This window comes from Platalea leucorodia (genome assembly GCF_965183815.1).
Source record: "Platalea leucorodia genome assembly, chromosome: 14".
NCBI classification, from domain to species: Eukaryota; Metazoa; Chordata; class Aves; order Pelecaniformes; family Threskiornithidae; genus Platalea; species Platalea leucorodia.
In genome coordinates, this window is record NC_138836.1 from 2,155,456 (window position 1) to 2,174,084 (window position 18,629).

The following is an 18,629-nucleotide window of genomic DNA, read 5'->3' on the forward strand; positions in this document are numbered from 1 at the left end:
GGTGCAGGCGTTGCTTTGGGAGCGCAGAACCTCAGGGCCGAGCCCCCTCCATGGCGGAAACCGCGCGCCCCGGGGCGGGGCCAAGGGACTACATTTCCCAGCGCCCCCCGCGGCGCGCAGGCGCAGTGCGGCGCGGAGGAGCCGGCGGGCGGGTGAGGCGTCCCGGCGGGGCCCGCGGCTTGGAGCCGGCCGTGGCCGCTCACCGCCGCCATGGGCCACGGGCGGCCGCCGGCCGGCGGCCCCGCCCGCGGTTTGGCTCCATATCCCACTCCGGTGCCTGCCGCGGGGCAGGAGGGGGCCGTGGGGTGATGGGGGTGGGCGTTGTGGGGAGGGGGGCCTGTGGGGCCCCCGGGGTGAGGAGGGGGTTTGGGGTGAGGAAGGGGGGCTGTGGGCCCTTGGGGTGGGGGGGGCGCTGCGGGGTGAGGCTATAGAGCCCTGGTGCGGGAAGGGAGAGCTCCTTGCCTGGGGAGGGCTGACCGGGGCTCCCCGTCCCCTGCCCAGGCTGCGGGGACACCAGGCAGGCATGGTCGGCTACGACCCTGAGGCCAAGTGCGTCTCCACGGCCGAAGCGGCTGCAGCAGGATCAGCGTCCGGCTTGGTCACTCGGGTCCTTGTCAGCCCCCTGGACGTCATCAAGATCCGCTTTCAGGTACCTTCCTCACGGCGTGCTTGGGGATGGGGTGGAAGAGCCTGTTACAGCGCGGAGCTGATCTCGGCCTGGATGAACAGGTCGCTTGTGCAGCCAGAGAGCGCTGAATCTGCTCGTCAGCCCTCACCTACGTTGCGTACAGGTTGTGCGAGGTAGTAGGGCTGTCTTGTGTCCACCGCTTCTGTTCCTGTAACTTAACTTGTGTGTTTGAATAGGATCTTGTGTTTTGCGTAGGTTGTTCTCTTTCTCTGTTTTTCCGAATGATCCCTGCTATCTAACTGAATTTCACCATCATTCCTACTGATTCCCTTTGTGTCACATGCATGTTTTTATTCTTGCAAAGCCCCACATAAATAACATCCCAGTCAGTTCTAGATGGGATTCTGTGGGAAGGCAGAACGTCATCTCTTAGCATTGGTTGGCTGTTAGGGTTGTGAATTCCTGACTTGGACACTTGAACCTTGTTGAAATGTGATGCAGAATTGAAAATATTTTCTCTGTTTTCCTCCAGCTTCAGATCGAGCAGCTCTCCTCCAGAAATCCAGGGGCTAAGTACCACGGCATCCTGCAAGCTGTACAGCGCATCTTCCGGGAAGAGGGGTTGGTAGCCTTCTGGAAGGGCCATGTTCCTGCTCAGCTCCTTTCAGTTGGCTACGGCGCTGTTCAGGTAAGGTGACCGGGCATCAACCAGGCCCAGCGTACATACACAGGACTCCGAGCGTGCATACACAGGACTCTGCTTTGCCCCTCTTCAGACTGGCTGCATGGGCAGATGCAGAAAGGTCCAGGCTTAAACTGTACTGATGCAAGCCAGCTCCAGTCTCAAAGATGAGTAGTTGTATAATGCTGATGTATAATTCCCAAGTTAACATTCCTGAGCTTGCTGAACGGCCTGCCCGGCCTGGAGTACAGCTAGAGCAAACTGCGTGCTCTCTGTATCTGGTGTCATAGATGCCCTGTTCGTTCCTGACACTTGGCTTAGCTGTTCATGTTCCAAGCTTGTGTAGTTTTTTGCTTTGGTTCACGCGGTCGCCCTAACAGCTTGTTAGTTAAAAAAAAAAACAATCCGTGAAGCTGATGATGGTGTTTTACACAGTATTGTTATGCTTAATTTGTAAATATGAGCAATATGTTTTATGAGCAGTGGTTGAAAGAATAACGGGCAGCATTATCTGTGATGTAGCAAATACTCTTCAGGATACATAGAGCATTCAAATGAGTTTTTCACAATTCTAAATGCAAGATTTAGCAGAAGTGTCAGAGATCAGAATATCCCCAGCATTCCCCAGGCTGCTGGGTGATTTTTACAAGGTATTCTTTGAGCACATGCTCCACCAGGTTGCGAGTTGGGGAGGACTTTTCAAGGACAGAGAGAGAAGGTGGTTACAAGCGGTGGGTGGAGCTCTCTTGGTGAAACGAGAGAGGAGTGGGAGATCCATGGCAGCGATAAGGATTGACTCCTTGACCTGTGTGTGTTTGTTTCTGTAAGTTCATGGCGTTTGAAAGCTTGACAAAACTGGTGCACAACGTCACCTCGTACAACGCCCGCGATTCCTTTGTGCACTTCGTCTGCGGTGGACTGGCTGCTTGCACAGCCACTGTTGCAGTTCAGCCTGTTGACACGCTACGCACCCGCTTTGCTGCCCAGGGTGAGCCTAAGGTACGGTTGCGGATTAATGGTTGGAATTATCATCCATAGCAGTAGCAATATTTCATGTGTGTGAATACAGGAGGTTTGAAAACTACGTAACAGTCTGTGGGTTAGCATGAAGGAACAGGTGCTGTTATTGGGCAATGTTTGCACTGTTGCCGAGTTATCCCCTGTGCTGTTGACACAGCTTTCTTAATTATGTTTTCCTGCTCCTGATTGTGTTTGACTCGTGACGGGAGATCCAGAAAGGAGAAACTGTCCTTAACAGGATAACTCTATTTTCATTTCGGCTGTTGGCCATTTATAGAATGCACTCCCCCGTCTGTCAAACACTGAAACTTTCCCCTTGCGCAGAGTCACGTTTAGATAATGATGGGGATGATGCTTGAAACCAGTCACCTTTCGCCTGTGTTTCATGGTCTTATTTACGCAAGAATTGGTCTCTGTGCTAATTAGGTCTGTAATACCTCGTACAGATTTGTATTAGCCATTTCTGTTTTTTTGACTTAGCCTGCAGTAGAATCACAATATATATTATGTGAATTCTGCTGCAGGAGCAAGCAGAGCTGTTAAGAGAAAAATAATCATGTCGGTGATGCAGGTGGTCTCAGGCGACAGCTCTGTGCCTTGTTTCTTCCCCTCAGAAGCGCAGCCTGGGTGTGGGGTACAATGTCAGCCCCGGCCTTTCAGTGCGGAGCTGGCGATCGTTCAGTTAGTCTCTCGTGGCTCAGAGGCAGGTTTAGGTTGTCAGCTTACTTAGAAGAGTCACAAGGGCTTAGCTGAGAATACTCTGTGAAGGTGTACAAGATCACTTTGTTCATCGCTTTGTGATGAAAATCAGTCAGTTGTATTTTGGGCAGCGGGAAATTCCTCTCCTTATGACTGGAAAATAACCTGACCTTTGGTTTGCTGTTTTTAAGCCTGTTTCACTAGAGAGTCAGCCTCCTCTTTATTGTCTAGATTTATCGCAACCTTCGCCATGCAGTGGTGACCATGTACCAGACAGAAGGGCCTCGGGCTTTCTATAGAGGTTTGACCCCCACAATCGTTGCTATCTTTCCGTATGCTGGTCTGCAATTCTCCTTCTACAACATCCTGCAACAGTTTTCTGAGTGGGCGATTCCAGCTGAAGGAAAGAAAGGAGGTAGGCACTTGGGAGAGTGATGTCTGTGATCTGGAGAGAAAGAGAGGATGAATGCTAGTTTGGGAGACTGACAGAAGCTCAGTTTTCTGTCCTGTCACCCTTTTTGATGCGACATCTGAAAAGTATCTCAATTTCCCATCTCTCATTGTTACCCTGCACAGATATTGCAAAAGTAGAATCACAGAATGGTTTGGGTTGGAAGGGACCTTAAAGATCATCTGGTTCCAACCCCCTGCCATGGGCAGGGCCACCTTCCACTAGACCAGGTTGCTCAAAGCCCCATCCAGCCTGGCCTTGGACATTTCTAGGGATGGGGCATCCACAACTTCTTTGGGCAACCTGCTCCAGTGCCTCACCACCCTCAGAGTGAAGAATTTCTTCCTTAGATCTAATGTAAATCCACCCTCTTTCAGTTTAAAGCCATTACCCCTTGTCCTATCATTACAGGCCCTTGTAAAAAGTCCCTCTCCAGCTTTCTTGTAGGCCCCCTTCGGGTACTGAAGGCTGCTATAAGGTCTCCCAGGAGCCTTCTCTTCTCCAGGCTGAACAACCCCAACTCTCAGCCTGTCCTCACAGGAGAGCTGCTCCAGCCCTCTGATCATCTTCATGGCCCTCCTCTGGACTCGCTCCAACAGGTCCATGTCCTTGTTAGGTTCAGCTCCAGAGCTGAACACAATGCTCTGGGTGGGGTCTCACGAGAGTGGAGTAGAGGGGCAGAATCACCTCCCTCGCCCTGCTGGCCACAGTTCTTTTGATGCGGCCCAGGATACGGTTGGCTTTCTGGGCTGCGAGTGCCCATTGCTGGGTCACGTTGAGCTTCTCGTCAACCAACACCCCCAGGTCCTTCTCCTCAGGGCTGCTCTCAGTCCGTTCCCCGCCCAGCCTGTGTTTGTGCTTGGGATTGCCGCGACCCATGCGCAGGACCTTGCACTTGGCCTTGTTGAACGTCATGAGGTTCGCACAGGCCCACCTCTCCAGCCTGTCAGGGTCCCTGTGGATGGCCTCCCTTCCCTCCAGCGTGTCAGCCGCACCCCACAGCTTGGTGTTGTCAGCAAGCTTGCTGAGGGTGCATTCAATCCCACTGTCCGTGTCACCAACAAAGCTGTTAAACAGCGCCGGTCCCAGTACCGACCCCTGAGGAACGCCACTCGTCACTGGTCTCCACTTGGACATCGAGCTGTTGACCGCAACTCTTGAGTGCGACCATCCAGCCAATTCCTTATCCACCGAGTGGCCCATCCGTCGAATCCGTGTCTCTCCAATTTAGAGACAAGGATGTCGTGCGGCACAGTGTCCAATGCTTTGCACAAGTCGAGGTAGATGATGTCAGTTGCTCTTCCCTTACCCACCAACGCTGTAACCCCATCGTAGAAGGCCACCAAATTTGTCAGGCACGATTTGCCCTTAGTGAAGCCCTGTTGGCTGTCACAAAACTCATTCCCCACAAGCCTCTGAAATCACCAGGCATTGTCAGCTTGTGACTTCAATCCAGAATAAAGTCAGTATGAGCAATCAGGAGTGCAAGATTTCCAGTGACCAGGCTTTACTGGGGGGCATGAAAACTTTTCCATCCGCTAGTGGCAGGTTCTCTGGTGACTGGGGTTTTTTGTGCAATGCCACTTGGCACAGCAAAAGCATAAATCAGTGTAATGAACCAAGGTGAGCTGTCATGCTCTGGCTCCAACGGACATTGCGAACCTGATGTAGAAAATACAGATTGAGGTTCTGTGGCCCAAACTATGCAGAAGAGGTGATGCAACTTTAAAGGGCCTTCTTGGCCTTACTTCTTGTGAAAAGTGATTTTAACTTACCTGTCGCGATCTTTAATCAGAACTCCCTGCTAATCCTCTTTTTTTCTTCCCCGCTATCTCCCCTTTCTGCTTCTCAGGCAACGTTAAAAACCTTGTTTGTGGCAGCTGCGCTGGAATCGTCAGCAAAACCCTCACTTACCCTTTTGACCTGTTCAAAAAAAGACTGCAAGTGGGTGGCTTTGAGCATGCCCGGGCAGCCTTTGGGCAGGTGAGAAATGTTTGAATTGACTGATTTTTCATAAGTATGGATTTGCATCAAGTCAAGCCAGAGCAGTCATCACCAGAATGCAGTGATGATTCACCAGTGGTACCTGTTGTGTTCATACTCGGGTCGGGAGCTCCCAGGGAACTTCTGGGAGCTGGGCATTTTTCTTGATTAATAATGGGAATAGCTGCATGAATAAACTGGGTTCATTTTATGACATTGTCCAACAGACCTGTGCTCTGCCTTCTCATCCATCTCCATCGGGTTGGCTGTCTCAGAGCTGGGGAGGAGTTAGGCAGGCAAAGGAGTTTCAATTTACTTTACTTTTTTAGCTGCAGCTTGGTACTTGTGATTGAGGACTAGCAGAGGATGACACTAGCTTTATGCTGGGATCGCCTGTCTGTCAGGATCCTTTTCTGCAATTAATATTTTGATGCAAGGAACGGGTGCCAAGTGTTCAGCATGCGTCTTACGTACAGAACATCCTGAAATTCAAAGCAAATTAAATACTTCTGGTGTTCTTTAGCACCATCCTTAACACCTCGAAGTACACTTTAAGACAAACACAGATCTTTCAAGGAACTATCTCTTTTTTTTCTGTGAAATGTGGAAATTTTCTTTTTTCCTTCAAATTCCTTGGATCTGAGAGGCAAATCAGTCTGTACCTCAAGAAACCCTGGGATAGGAACTTGAAGTCTTAACCCAATTGCATTGGATGCTTTTCCTCATCCAGTGAGGTACAGAATTTGTTCTTAGCATTGATGTGTCACAAGATGTTAAACCTTCAGTGTGACACGATGACACGCAGATAGCTAATGTAGAGACTTCTAAGTGCTGTAGCTGGGTTTTCTTTCTGTGAGAAAACTGAAAAGTTCTCCCTTCTTAGAGAGCGAAGGGGATGGAAAACAGTAGCAGCACAATCTGAAATAATTACTTCACAAACTTGTACCATAAATAATACATGCCATTGTAGCATAAAGATTTTATGGCCACTCAATCTGGATAAGCCATTGCCGATGCAAAATACGTACTTTTCCCCTCCCCCACTCTCTACAAACTGGCTCTCTGAAACTTTCAGTTAGTTCCAATAAGAGCCAGCAAGGCATCCCCAGGCCGCACGTCTAGGTTATGTTTCTGTGGTATAGTTTGGGGATCTCTCTGTTCTTTTCCAGGTTGGTCGTCCTGGAGTTTTCTTGTTTAACCTTTTCGCAATTTCTCTCCCAGGTACGGATGTATAGGGGTCTTCTGGACTGCATAAGGCAGATCATGCGAGAGGAGGGCCCGGGCGGATTCTTTAAGGGCCTTTCGCCCAGCTTGCTGAAGGCTGCTGTCTCTACTGGCCTTGTCTTCTTCTGGTATGAGCTGTTCTGCAGCCTCCTGTGTGCCCTGAAGAGCACCGATGGCACTGGGAGGAAGGAAGGCTGAAAGGGGCGTGTGTGTGGCTACCTGGTGTTCTCCTGGAGGAGGGGACACGGATGGCGTTGCTCTGGCGTGAGCATGTTGGAAATGTCAGAGCGCCCAGGGCTCCACCGGCCTGTCGGAAACCACCTCCGGGGACCAAGCGGAAGGAGAAGGCGACTGCAGTTCTGCTGAAGACACCGAACTGCTTTGCTGGAAGCTGTTCAGCTGAGCGCTTTTTTACTCTGTCTCCTCTAATATCAGCACACATTTAGAGGGGGGAGAGGGGAACCAAGCGGACAACGACCTAGCAGAGACTGTGCTCTGAAAAGGCACCTGATAAAGCGGGTGAATTCCTGTGTTTGCCCTGGATCACAGAGAGGGATCCTGGCCTAGCTAGTGCTGCTTAACCGACGTAACGTCACTTCCCATCACTGCGTCCGCACAGCTTTATTTCCTTGCTTATGGCCTGCTGTTTGCACCATGTTCTTTTCTCCGTGTTGCTCAGGTAGCTCTGCCCTGCTGTTGTGAAGTCAGTTAAAACCTCTCTAGTGTGCACAGAACCTCGGGTTTCCTTTTCTTTGCTGCTGCTTGATGAGCCCTTGCTGGCTGGGCATTCTCAGCCACCTTAAACGCAAAATCTTCTAGCGGATCCTGCTGACCCAAACGTTCTCTGTCTTCAACTCTGGTGAGCTTGACTGTACCCTAAGTGCCCATTTCTCTTCCTGCGTGTCTTGCCGTACATCTCTTAGGTTTTGCCTTGCCTCAGTCACGCTTTTTACAGGTAGACCTGCAGATTAAGAACCCCGCTCTAAGGGGGTTCAACGCACAAGCCCAATTCTTACTTCAGGGTTCTTTGTTTCAATGCAGTGAGTAAACAAATGCTCTGTAGAGCTTTAGAAATATTTAATCTAAGTTGGAATAATGAAGGAAAAGTCCTGTGGAAGCTAGTAAAGCTCTTTTTTTTTTTTTTAAATACCACTTTTGAATGTTTCTAGCAAGCATTTCTGTAGTGGCCTCAAAACATTTCTGAACCTCAGTCCTACAGTGGCGTTAACAAATGAAAATGTTTTGACAAGATTAGCTGAAGTGAGAGGGCTGAAGGTCAAATCGGAATTGGTTGGCTTAGCATGGCGTTTGACAAGAAAAGGATGATGGAATTAGAGCTGGAAAAGTTTTTCTGGAGTTTCAAAGGTTTTGTGAATGGTTTTAAAAAAAAACCAAACAACTCTGATTTAGGTAACAGGGAAAAAGAGGAAAATTACTGTCTTCCTCCTCTTTTATTCTCTGTTTTCTCAAGCTGAGCAGGGTGTGGCTGGACTGAGGAAGAGCTGCTGTGATACAAAAGCACGTTAGTCGTCCGGCGAGCGGTGGATGGGGCAGAGCACCGCAGTTATTGAGAGGATGGTTTGATGGTTCTTCTCAAAGCAGAGCTTTTCGTGGCTCTTTTGCAATATTCAGGGTGTTAATCCCAAACGGCCTGGCCAAATTCCAGCGTGACCAATTCCATTCTGTTGACGCAACTTCTCCTGGTGATTTTGAGCATATCAGCGTTGCTCACGTATCCTGAGCCATTGTGAGAGGCTGTTTTTAAAGAGCAGCTGTGTCACTGGTGGCTGAGATATCTAGAGAGATTCCTTGCGAGCCCAGGCCAAATAACTCTGTGTCTGCTGTGGTTTGAGATCTTGGAGTGCAAAGCGGCCGTTTCACTTTGAGAGCGAGAGCTACGTGAAATTGAATTCACTGAGCAGTGTCAGTGTCAGGCAGGAGGCTAATACATGAGCCTCAAAGAGGGAGTGTTAGCTGCATGGACGCTAAAAATGGGCAGTTCTGCTTAGAGGAGAAAATGCAAAGAATGTGGAGTAAAGTTTCCTGAAGTGCCTCAATCCTGTTGGCGTTTTCCTGTGTTATTTAGGCTCTTCTGAGATTCCCCCAAAATCTTCTTCACGATATTTTGCCTTTGTTTATTGTTCATCTGTTGTTCTTGGAAAACAGTCGTAACCAGTAATGAACTTAATGTCTTGTTTCAAACCAGCCACAAACAGGTTGGGATTGTTACTGTCTTGTGGCTGCTGGGAGAGAGGAATGCTGTCGGGGTTAGCAGGGACAGGACTGGCCACAGGAGAAAATTCTCTGTGCTACCCTAGGCTTGCATAGGAAATGAGGGCTCATCCATCCCGTCTAAACATTACAAGGCTCTTGTTTTCCATTTTGTGTCAAAGAGCTGCTGTTAAACTGCACGGAATAGAGGGGCGATGGTTAGGAACTCGGCAGTGGGAACTGCAGCCTCTGAAATAGGGGGTGAGTTGCTTTGGTTGTCACAGGGGTGAAGAATAAAGAAGAGAAAGCTGTGAAAACTGAAAGATGGTGTTCCTCAAGTGTGCGGTGGGGCTGGGGGGGATGCAGGCAGGCAGCTTCAGGGGCAGGCAGCTCGGCTGCTCCGCAGAGGGGGCAGCGATGGAGAGTACGGAGCAGCTCCTCCTCTCCGGGATAGCTTTTTCCTCCGCTCCGCGTTCAATGAGCCTGCCTCCATCCAACAGAGAGTCGGAGTTTAAGTTGTGCCGGTCTGGCCCAGGCCGTGGAAGAGGCGCTCCCCGGTCGGAGGGCTCTGGCACGCAGCCTGGTTTATGCACACCTTTGGGCCGTTGGTCACAGAAGTTGGAGGCCCCTAGAGGCAGCTGGGCTTCTAGGGAGTGAAGGAGGAAGAAGTGACAGCCTCAGCTATCCGACACTGAAGCTGCACCTAAGAGTCGCTTCATCGCTCGCCTCTGCTCAGCAGCATCTGTCTCTCTCATAAATTTCCGACGTGCACTTTGCTAACTGGGAGTCGCCACTGGGGAAAGGACTGTAACGGGAATATTGTTTTGGGAATGAGACTGGTTTAGTGCAAAGCGCTAGGAGGACAGGTCTTATTTCTGATGCTGCTCCGGCAAAACACACGCCATTTGAAGCTGCATTTCCTAGAATTAGAGGCGTGGGAGGATCTGTAGTCACCTTGTTCTCCCGTATGCTGGGACGGATTTGCTCTCTCTCGGGAGCTGCGCGCACCAGTTCGGTCTCAAGTGACTCAACGCGGTGAGCTGTGAGGCTGCGCCGCAGTTTGCCTGTCGGGGTGGCTGGAATTTCGCTCTGTGTAATCCTATCAGCGGGGATTTGCGTTGCCTGAAATTCGCCTCACAAGCTGCTCAGCAATTGCGTTTGGTTTCTTTTAGTGCCTTTTACCATCCGAATGTCCAAAAGCACTTTAGCGGGCAAAGCGTTCAAGGCGAGTTGCGCTGTGGTGGTTAGGGGATCCACCGTGGCTCTGGGCTGGCCTCGGACGGGCAGCGCTGGCGTCTGTGATGAACACGGCGTCCTGCAGCGCCGGCTGGCTCGCGAGTTCCTAGGGCAGTCCTGTTCTCGGGATGCTCACCCAGGGCTGCACAGCATCATTTTTGAAAAGAACTGAATGTTTTACAGTCAGGCTTGGAATAGATCGTTATTAATTTGGGTTTAAGTTTCTCTTGTGATGTAGAGCTGTAATTTTCTGCGGCATTTTGCTGTGTCGCCTGGGTGGATCTTTTGCAGCTGCTGTTGTCTGAAAGCATCTGAGCACAATGCGCACAACGTTGTGCCTGCCTTTGAGAAAAGGTACATTAAATATTTCGTTATGCTCACGTCTGGCTGCAGTTTGTTTATTCCTTTCCTCCCAGTGCGTATGCTCAGCCAGACCCCACAGGGCCGCCACCGCCCTGCTGCTGCCCGGATAACCGGAGGATAACCGGAGCCCAGGAGCGGCAGGAGCCAGCCGGTTTTCCCTTCCCACCGCTGGCTCCTGGGTGCTCCGCAGCAGCGGGCAGAACCGTCCCATCCCCCCTGCGATATGGGGTGATGCTTTGGGTATCGCTGTGGAGAACGGCACCAAGGGGCATCGGCCGAGGGGGTTTGTGCAGCCCAGTCCCACCGCTGTGCCCGAGGGACGGTCAGAGCCACGGCGGCGAGTCCCGAGCCACGCGCCCCTGGCGTGGGCGAGTTCGGGCTTTGTTTGTATCGAGCCAGGCCACACAGCGCTGCAGAAAATGCTCCCAAACTGCTCATTCTGCGTTTGCTGAGGCTGTGCTCTGGTTTCAGCGGCCTGGCTGCTCCGCTGTGTCCTCTAAATGCTGCGAAGGCTTCGGCCCTGAGGGGTCCTCCCCTGGAACACGCCTGGGGGTTTAGAGAAAAACCGCGAAGCGTGTTCTGCCTCACTCAGCTCTTGTTGCAGTGATTTGGTTTAGTGCATCTCCCCTCTCCTGATTTTTTTCCTACCGATTTTTTCAGGCGGCCTGCCCTGGCCTGGAGGGGAGAGCGGAATAAACGCGGTTTTCCCCCCGGAGAGCGGCAGCGCTGTCCGGTGCTCGGCGGGGGAGGCCGGAGGGGCCCGGGCCCGGGGGTTGGGTGCTGCCGCCTTCCAGCCGCCGGCTGTGCCCGGGGAGCGGGTGGGGGTGCCCGGGGGAGCCGGGAGGCAGCCGGCCGTGCCTGGGGGGCTTCCCGGGGGGGCCCGGCCCTGCCTGGGGTCCCGGCCCTGCCCGGGGGGGCTCGGCCCTGCCCCGGGGGTCCCGGCCCTGCCCGGGGGTCCCGGCCCTGCCTGGGGTCCCGGCCCTGCCCGGGGGGTCCCGGCCCTGCCCGGGGTCCCGGCCCTGCCCCGGGGAGCTCGGCCCTGCCCGGGGGGGTCCCGGCCCTGCCCGGGGTCCCGGCCCTGCCCCGGGGAGCTCGGCCCTGCCCGGGGGTCCCGGCCCTGCCCGGGGGGTCCCGGCCCTGCCCCGCGGGCCGCCGTGGCCCGGCGCTCGCCGGCGGTGGCGCTGCGGCGGCTGCCGCCGCTCTCCCGCCCCGTCCCGGCCCGTCCCTCCCCCGGCTCCGGCGAGGAAATGACCTAAGAGGAAACCTGGGCCGTGCCGGCAGGGAGCGGGGCCGGGGCGGCGGGGCCCGGGACGCTCCGGCGATGCCCCGGCGGCCGGAGGACGCAGCGGGGGCGGCCGGCAGGTCGGTGGGGCTGCGCCCGGCTCCCCCTGCCCTGCCCGGGGTGGGGGGCCGGCTTCCCCGGGATCCGCCGCCGTCCCGGGGGCCCTGCGGCTCCCCCGCGGGGCTGGGGCGAGGCAGCAGCGGGGGTTCGGGGGGCTCCGGTGGCCCGGGTGCCCCGGGCGGGGGGCGGCTCGGCGCTGGGGGCTCCACCCGCGGCCCGGCGGGGATGGGACGGGGCTCCCGGGCGGCCGGCAGCCTCCCTGCGATGCTCAGGGGCGGCAGGGGGGGCTCGCTGCTCTTCTCCCTCCCCTTGCGATGGCCGGGGCGCGTCCAGCCCGTCCCGGCAGGTATGGCCCCCGCAGGGTGGGCGCACACGGGCACCGGCAGACCGAGGACGCCAAGCCCGACCCCAGCAGCCCCCGGGACAGCTTGTCTGCTGGGCACCACTTGCAGAGGAGGAACCCGTGCCCACGGGTGACGCCGTGCCCGGTGTCACCCGCTGCCACCAGCCCTTCAGGCGAGGTGGTCCTGGCAGCAGGGTCTCCAGCGCAGGCGAGGCCTGGCTGGTTTTACGCTCACGCACCGTGGTTTGCTCTGGGCAGGGTTATTTGTCACAGCAGTTCAAAGCAGCTGTGCCGGTCCCCGGGGAGCCGTGGGGAAGGATGCTGCGGGAGAGGCGCTGGGCGGTGGCGGCAGAGACGCTGCCAGACGGGCTCGGGCGCTTGCCGCCGCGCTCCGTGCAGCGCTGAGCTCTCGCCAGGTTCCTTCTGCGCGGTGATGCTGCTGGTGGGACGCGGGGCTGCTGGCGAGCTGGGGCTGCTCCGCTGGCAGTGCGGAATGGCGTGAGTGCAGGTACAGAGGGAGGGAGGGACGGTGCAGAAGGAGGAGAGGTCGGATGGGAAGGCGTTTGCCAACCAGACACGGCACGGAGGGCAGCCAGCTGCTTGTGAATCCATCTGGGAAAGAAACCTCTGTGCAGGTCTCGGGGCAGGTAACCCTGCGCCGGTGAGAGCTTCGGCTACGAGAGCAGCGCGAGCAGGTCGTCACCCCCCCAGGGCAAGGTCTGCCCTGGGCCTCCCGGAGAGGCAGGCGAGGAGGGCAGAGCCTCTGCCGCCAGCGAGCTCCGCTCTCTGCTCTGAGGTTACTACGTGTTGTGCCGTGGCTTCGTGGCAAGCGGTGTGTCCGAGCGGTCGGGCTGCCTGCGATACGTGTCCCATGCCCCTAAAGGGCGACGGGCTCTTCGGCTTTAATCCGGGTAGGGACCTGTTTGCAGAGAGGGGTGAGTAACGGCCCAGGAATTTTGACTAGCTGGCAAAACTCATTTGGCCGGTTGCCTTCTCCTGTTTGTGCTGCGGGCCTGGCCAGCCCGGCATTCTGCATCCAGCAGCTCATCTCATGTGCATTTCCAAGAAAGCCCTTCCTCTCTGTGCCGTGCGTACCCTCTTGCTGTCTTTGCTGTATCACGAAGTGGAAGAAAATTAATCTAGAGACTATTTAGGAGCCCCGTTGGTACTGTAGAGAGCTGTGCTTGGCTGCAGGGGGATGAGACGGGAGCTGTTGCTGCGGGGATTTGGCTGCAGAGCTTGCTGTGCCTCGCTGGGAGCCGGGGGAGCCTGGCTCCGGCGCAGGGGAGGTGCTCTGCCGGCTCTGGCGAGGGTGCGTTGGATGCTTAGGTGCCGGGTTGATTCTTTCCAGGCTTTCGTGTGAAACCAGCTGAATGGGTGTTTCGAAGGCACAAGGGAGCAGCTGCATGGGGTGCTCCCGCCTGCGCTTCCCTGTGATGTAGCCACAGGGAAGCCTTCTGAGGGGAGATCGGTGTCTTTTGGGGCTCCTTGGTGTGCTGTCCGCTTTGAACCTGCAGAGCAACGGACTGAAACGCGTTTTTCATATCAGAAAAATGTAAAGGCTCTGAAGATGGAGTCCTGTCGTAGGTTGGTAGGAAGCAAGTCTTAAAAAGACGTGGGAGCAAGGCTTTGCTCACATCTAGGGCCAGAGTTGGGTGCCCTAATAACAGAGGAGGTTCCTTGGGGTGGGGGGCGGTCAGGATAACAGCCTGTGCTCCAGCACTAGGTGGGATTTGCCAAATGGCGAGGTGAAGGTCTGCCTCTCTGTCCAACTAAGCTCCGTGTGCTCTTTCTTTCCCCAGGGACTGTCACTAGCCCATCCGTGGCCCTGACTCTTGCCCTTGGAGGAAGCCAGTCATGGGGGAAACAGGCAAAGAAGAGTATAAAATACAGTCGTTTGACAGCGAGACTCAGAAGCTGCTGAAAACAGCCCTCAAAGGTCAGCAGGCTTTTTCCTAGCTCCTCTGCCACACGCAGCTTGGCTGGTGGCTGAGGCTGGCTGCTTGGACCCCTTTAAGGAACACCGATTGCTCAGTGTAGAAAAGCTGTTTCATAAACGCTGTTCATCCGTGACTGGGTGCTGTTGGCGAATCTTCTCCGGGAAGGTCTTTGCTCCCTGCCTCTTCTTGTCCCCTCTCACCTTCTCCCCAGTGTTTAATGGTGCAGCTGTTCAAACTCAGCTCCTGGTTCTCATCCTTGTGCTTTCCCCCGATTTCAGGGTACCCTCCTCCCCTGCTCTAGCCCAGCATCTCTCCCCAGATTTGGCCTCTCGCCCCTTCCCAGTGCCCGGTTCCTGCTCTCTGCCCCTCCCAGCTGCGGGGCCGTCTCATCCTCCTGGCCCCCGGGCTCTCCTGCTCACTGGTCACATCTCTATTCAAAGCCCAGCAGGAATTCGCACATCTGGCTCCCACTAACCCAGCTTTGAAGCAGCGCTGGGATTTCAGATTCAGATCAATCTCTTGCTTCCCCATATTACCTGCTTTCCTCCATCGCTTTCCCATCATGGCAGCTGTGTCTTCAGCCTGGGAGGACCGTGCACTGTTGGAGATGGTATCTCCAAAGCAGCTGGTGTGCAAGGGGAGCTGTGATTCTTGATGTGGGAGTGAGCGTGAGGTTTTGCACCATCTAACATGGTTGTACCAGGCCCTGCGCTGACCTTGGTTGCTTTCCGGGTACCCCAAAGCAAGCAGGACACAAAGGGTGCTGGGTCCTGACCGTGTTTCTCCTCTCTGCAGACCCCAGCAACGTGGACCTGGAGAAAGTGGCCAATATTATAGTGGACCAGTCCCTCAAAGACTGTGTGTTCAGCAAGGAGGCAGGGCGCATCTGCTACACCATCATCCAGGTGAGAGCTCCTCGTGTCCCGACAGCGAAACACTTCAGCTGTGTGGGCTGCCCCTAGGCTGGGCCAGGAGAGGCTTTGCCCCAGCCCTGCGCTCTGAGCCCTCAGCCAGCTTTTCCTCTTCTGCTGCTCGCCCCGTGCGGTGGCAGCATCCAGAGGAGCAGCCGGCGAGCACAGGCACTTAGTTGCAGCTTTCCTGCCTCTCCAGGCAATCACAGGAGAGTATCTGCGTTGTCCTGCATCACCTGAGTAGCAGCACCCCCCTGCCCCTCTCACACCCCCGTTTCATCCCTCTGTCCTGCTTTTGTGGGCTCGTAGGCAGAGAGCAAACAAGCCGGCCAGAGCATCTTCCGGAGGAGCCTGCTGAACCGGCTGCAGCAGGAGTACAAGGACAGGGAGGAGCTGCGCACCCGCTCGCTCCAGGCGTGGATCTGCTACGTCACCTTCATCTGCAACATCTTCGACTACCTGCGGGTAAGGAGCCGGAGCAGGAGCACCCGGCTGCTGCTGCCTAGGGGTGCCAGAAGGGCCTGGGCATCCAAAGACGTCGGATGTTGGGGTGTTGGATGGAGCCCCAAGGCCGTGGCTCGGCAGTGGGGGCCAGAGCCGGTTCTCAGCACGAGGATGCTGCCGGGGCTGGTGCTACCTGCAGGCAAGCAAACAGGCTCGGAGAGGCAGAGCTGTCTCTGGGAACAGTCACAAAGTCTGAGCTTCCTCATTTTGTACCTGCTGTTTGAAATCCCCTGATTTGCCTGCTCCCAAATGTCCCAGATTGAACTAGTTTGGTTGCTATGAGGTCCGGGGGGGGAACCCGTGGGTGCTCACATAATTTCTAGCCCACATACTGACGGAGTTTGTCTGCAAGCCTTCGCTGCAGCACGTGTACTTGGATGCCTGCTTGGAGTAGATGTAAAAATGATGCAAGTAGAGCTGCAGGCAGGAAAAATGCTGTTGCAACCAGTGTATTTCCCATGACTACCTGTTTACATTTAAAAATAGATGTTTTTTACACCATTTGTTCAGCTTCTTCGGCTCCTGGAGACTCGAATGTGTGGTCTCCTGCGTAAATCCCACCAATGCAGCATTTGGCAGCACAACTAAATTCTGCTCCCTTCTTTGAAGGGCAGCAAGGGAACTATTTAAAATAGCTGCGGACTCCTCCCTTTCTGGCCCCAAGCTGACGATGGCTCCTGCCTCCTTACAGGTGAACAACATGCCCATGATGGCTCTGGTGAACCCCGTTTACGACTGTCTGTTCCGGCTGGCACAGCCCGACAGCCTGCGGAAGGAGGAAGAGGTGGGTGCAGGGGAGAGGGCTGCTAAGGCTCCCGTTGTCCTGCCAAGGACCAGCAAAAAGCACAGCCCGGGGGGATGCGGTCTCCCCGTCCTGGTGCCGAGGAGGGAGGGCTGCCTCCCCGGGATGTGCTGAAGGAGACCCCGGCAGGAGGGTTTGCAGCCCAGAAGGAAGCAGGATGGAGGTGCAGGCTGTGACTCCCTGCCGTCCCTCGAAGCAGGGGCTGTCTCCACGCAGGTTCACCTCCTGTCCCGTGAGAAGAACACAGACAATGACTCTCCCCCGTTTGCACAGAAACCAGCTGCTTTTCCAGCAGCCCTGGTTGCTGAACATCTGGAAAAGCAGCTGTCGCACTCAGCTGCCCAGGCGCCGCAGCCGTGGGAGGTGACGGCAGATAGCTGCGTGACCGTGGTGTGCAGGGCGGCTCTGTGTCCCCACGGGGGCCGGGGCGTGCTGTGCAATGCTTTCTGCAGCTGCCGCTGACCCGCCGGGGCCGGCGGCGTTGATGCTGCACCAGACCACAGCGGGCTGGAGAAGGCTCTCCTGCAGCTGGAGCTTCGCGCACGCCTGGGTGTGCGGCAGCCTGCGCGCGGCACGGCTGAGCCGCCCCTCAGCGAGGGGTTCCTGTAAAATGTAGGGGCCCTTGGATGGGCCCTTGGGGGTTTTCTCCATCTCGGCACAACCCTCCCGCCCCTGCAGCCCATCCACTTTCCCTCTTCTCCAAAGACCGAGTCAGTGCCCGTTTCCTGCAAATCACCAGACTTTCTAAGAGCTTTAGCACATGTTCCAGCCACTTCCCTCTGTTCTTGGAGGCACCTCCTTACTCCAGCCTCGGCTTCAGCCTTGCCATCTCCTCATAGACATCCTGCAGAAAATTAACATTTTTTCCACCTGCTGCGGGTGCGTTTCTCTGGCAGTTTTGTCTGGAAAGTTCAGGATGTGCTTTTCCAAGCACTTTTACTAGAACAGACCAGAACAGATTCAGCCTCTCCTGCCTCCCGGATCACAGCGACTTGGGGGAAGCAGAACCGTCACCTGTTGGAAATCCAGAACGGAGGGAACGGGATGAGTTGGTCCCTAAGTGACCGTTGGGGACCTCCACAGAGATGTGCCAAACCTCCCCGGTCCTTTGTACTCAGCCATCTTCTTCTCTTCCTTCTGAAGGTGGACTGCCTGGTCCTACAGCTCCATCGCATCGGCGAGCAGCTGGAGAAGATGAACTCCCAGCGGATGGATGAGCTCTTCTCCCTCCTCCGAGACGGCTTCCTTCTGCAGGAGGGGCTCAGCTCCCTGTCCCAGCTCCTGCTCCTGGAGATCATCGAGTTTCGGGCTGCTGACTGGAAGATGACGGACGCTGCCCAGAAATACTATTACAGCGAAGTGACGGATTAACCTCTCTCCAGCAGAGGCGGAGAGATGTCCCCAGCACTTTCACCAGCAGGCTTCATACCAAGTTTGAATTTCTTTTCACGTTCACGTTTTTCTAGCACTTCCTGTAAACAGGATTTATACCGGCTAGAGCCTCTGGGCACGTAACTGCCAGGCTGCAACTGGTGCTGGCCTGACGGGGGGGGGGTTGGAGAGGTGGGGAGGGCAGGGCATGTTTAACCCAGCAAGTTCTTCCACTGATTTGGTCTAATATTGGGCTGCTGCCCGCAAAGGGCAAGGAAGGCTTCTAGCTCAAACCAGCATTTTATATGAGTGTTAAGGAAAGCACAGTTTAGGCTGAGAGCATTTTGGTTTCACCTGAGCGCCAGCGGAGCTGCGGGAGGCAGAGGGGAACTCTTTCACTGCTCAGGTTGTACCTGGTTCTCTGGGACAAGTCACAAAACCCACTGCGGCCTCACGAACAGCCCAACCAAGTGCTGTTTTTCCCAGCCTCCTTCCAGCACGCTGGCTGCACCCACGTGCACACAGCCTCCCCCACGGGTCACGAGCCACCAATACCTGCCACAGGGCAGCCTGCAGCAGGACAGGTCCCTGAGCACATGTAGCTAGGAACAGGTTTTATAAATTTTATACAGTAACGGTCATGTTTTTTCAGAATTTAGCAAGTTTCAACTATGGTATGTTTCTTATGAGAATGGGAGAGGAAGAAAGGAAACAAAATAGTCTATTGAAGGATTTTTTCTAATAAAAGTTTTCCACTAACATGTGCCCTGCTTTCTCTCTACACAGCTGCTGAGCTATGAACAATACTTAAAAGTTGTTCCTGACTGAAGCCTTAAGGCTGTGATGATGACTTTCTCCTCCGATGCAGGGTGTCAGTGTGGCTTTACACAACCAGGGTAGCTGGAAGGAGCAGCGTGAG

At 55.1% G+C, this 18,629-nt stretch overlaps 2 protein-coding genes across 3 annotated transcripts; both read left to right on the forward strand.

The window, feature by feature from the left end:
* The first annotated feature begins 128 nt into the window (after window positions 1-128).
* On the forward strand, window positions 129-10,514 carry SLC25A19 (solute carrier family 25 member 19). 2 transcript variants are annotated; one of them, XM_082326622.1, is made up of 7 exons: window positions 129-152; window positions 502-649; window positions 1,161-1,316; window positions 2,139-2,309; window positions 3,261-3,444; window positions 5,333-5,463; window positions 6,685-10,514. In XM_082326622.1, the coding sequence occupies exons 2-7, from the start codon at window positions 524-526 to the stop codon at window positions 6,883-6,885; spliced, it is 969 nt and encodes a 322-aa protein (XP_082182748.1). In that variant the 5' UTR covers window positions 129-152; window positions 502-523; the 3' UTR covers window positions 6,886-10,514. The 2 variants fall into 2 exon arrangements, with proteins under 2 accessions (XP_082182748.1, XP_082182749.1); XM_082326623.1 differs by lacking the exon at window positions 129-152 and adding an exon at window positions 198-273.
* A 1,246-nt stretch (window positions 10,515-11,760) lies between these two features.
* Window positions 11,761-18,416, forward strand: MIF4GD (MIF4G domain containing). The gene is made up of 6 exons (XM_082326624.1): window positions 11,761-11,859; window positions 13,985-14,121; window positions 14,918-15,027; window positions 15,343-15,498; window positions 16,229-16,321; window positions 17,483-18,416. The coding sequence occupies exons 2-6, from the start codon at window positions 14,040-14,042 to the stop codon at window positions 17,708-17,710; spliced, it is 669 nt and encodes a 222-aa protein (XP_082182750.1). The 5' UTR covers window positions 11,761-11,859; window positions 13,985-14,039; the 3' UTR covers window positions 17,711-18,416.
* Window positions 18,417-18,629: the final 213 nt, after the last annotated feature.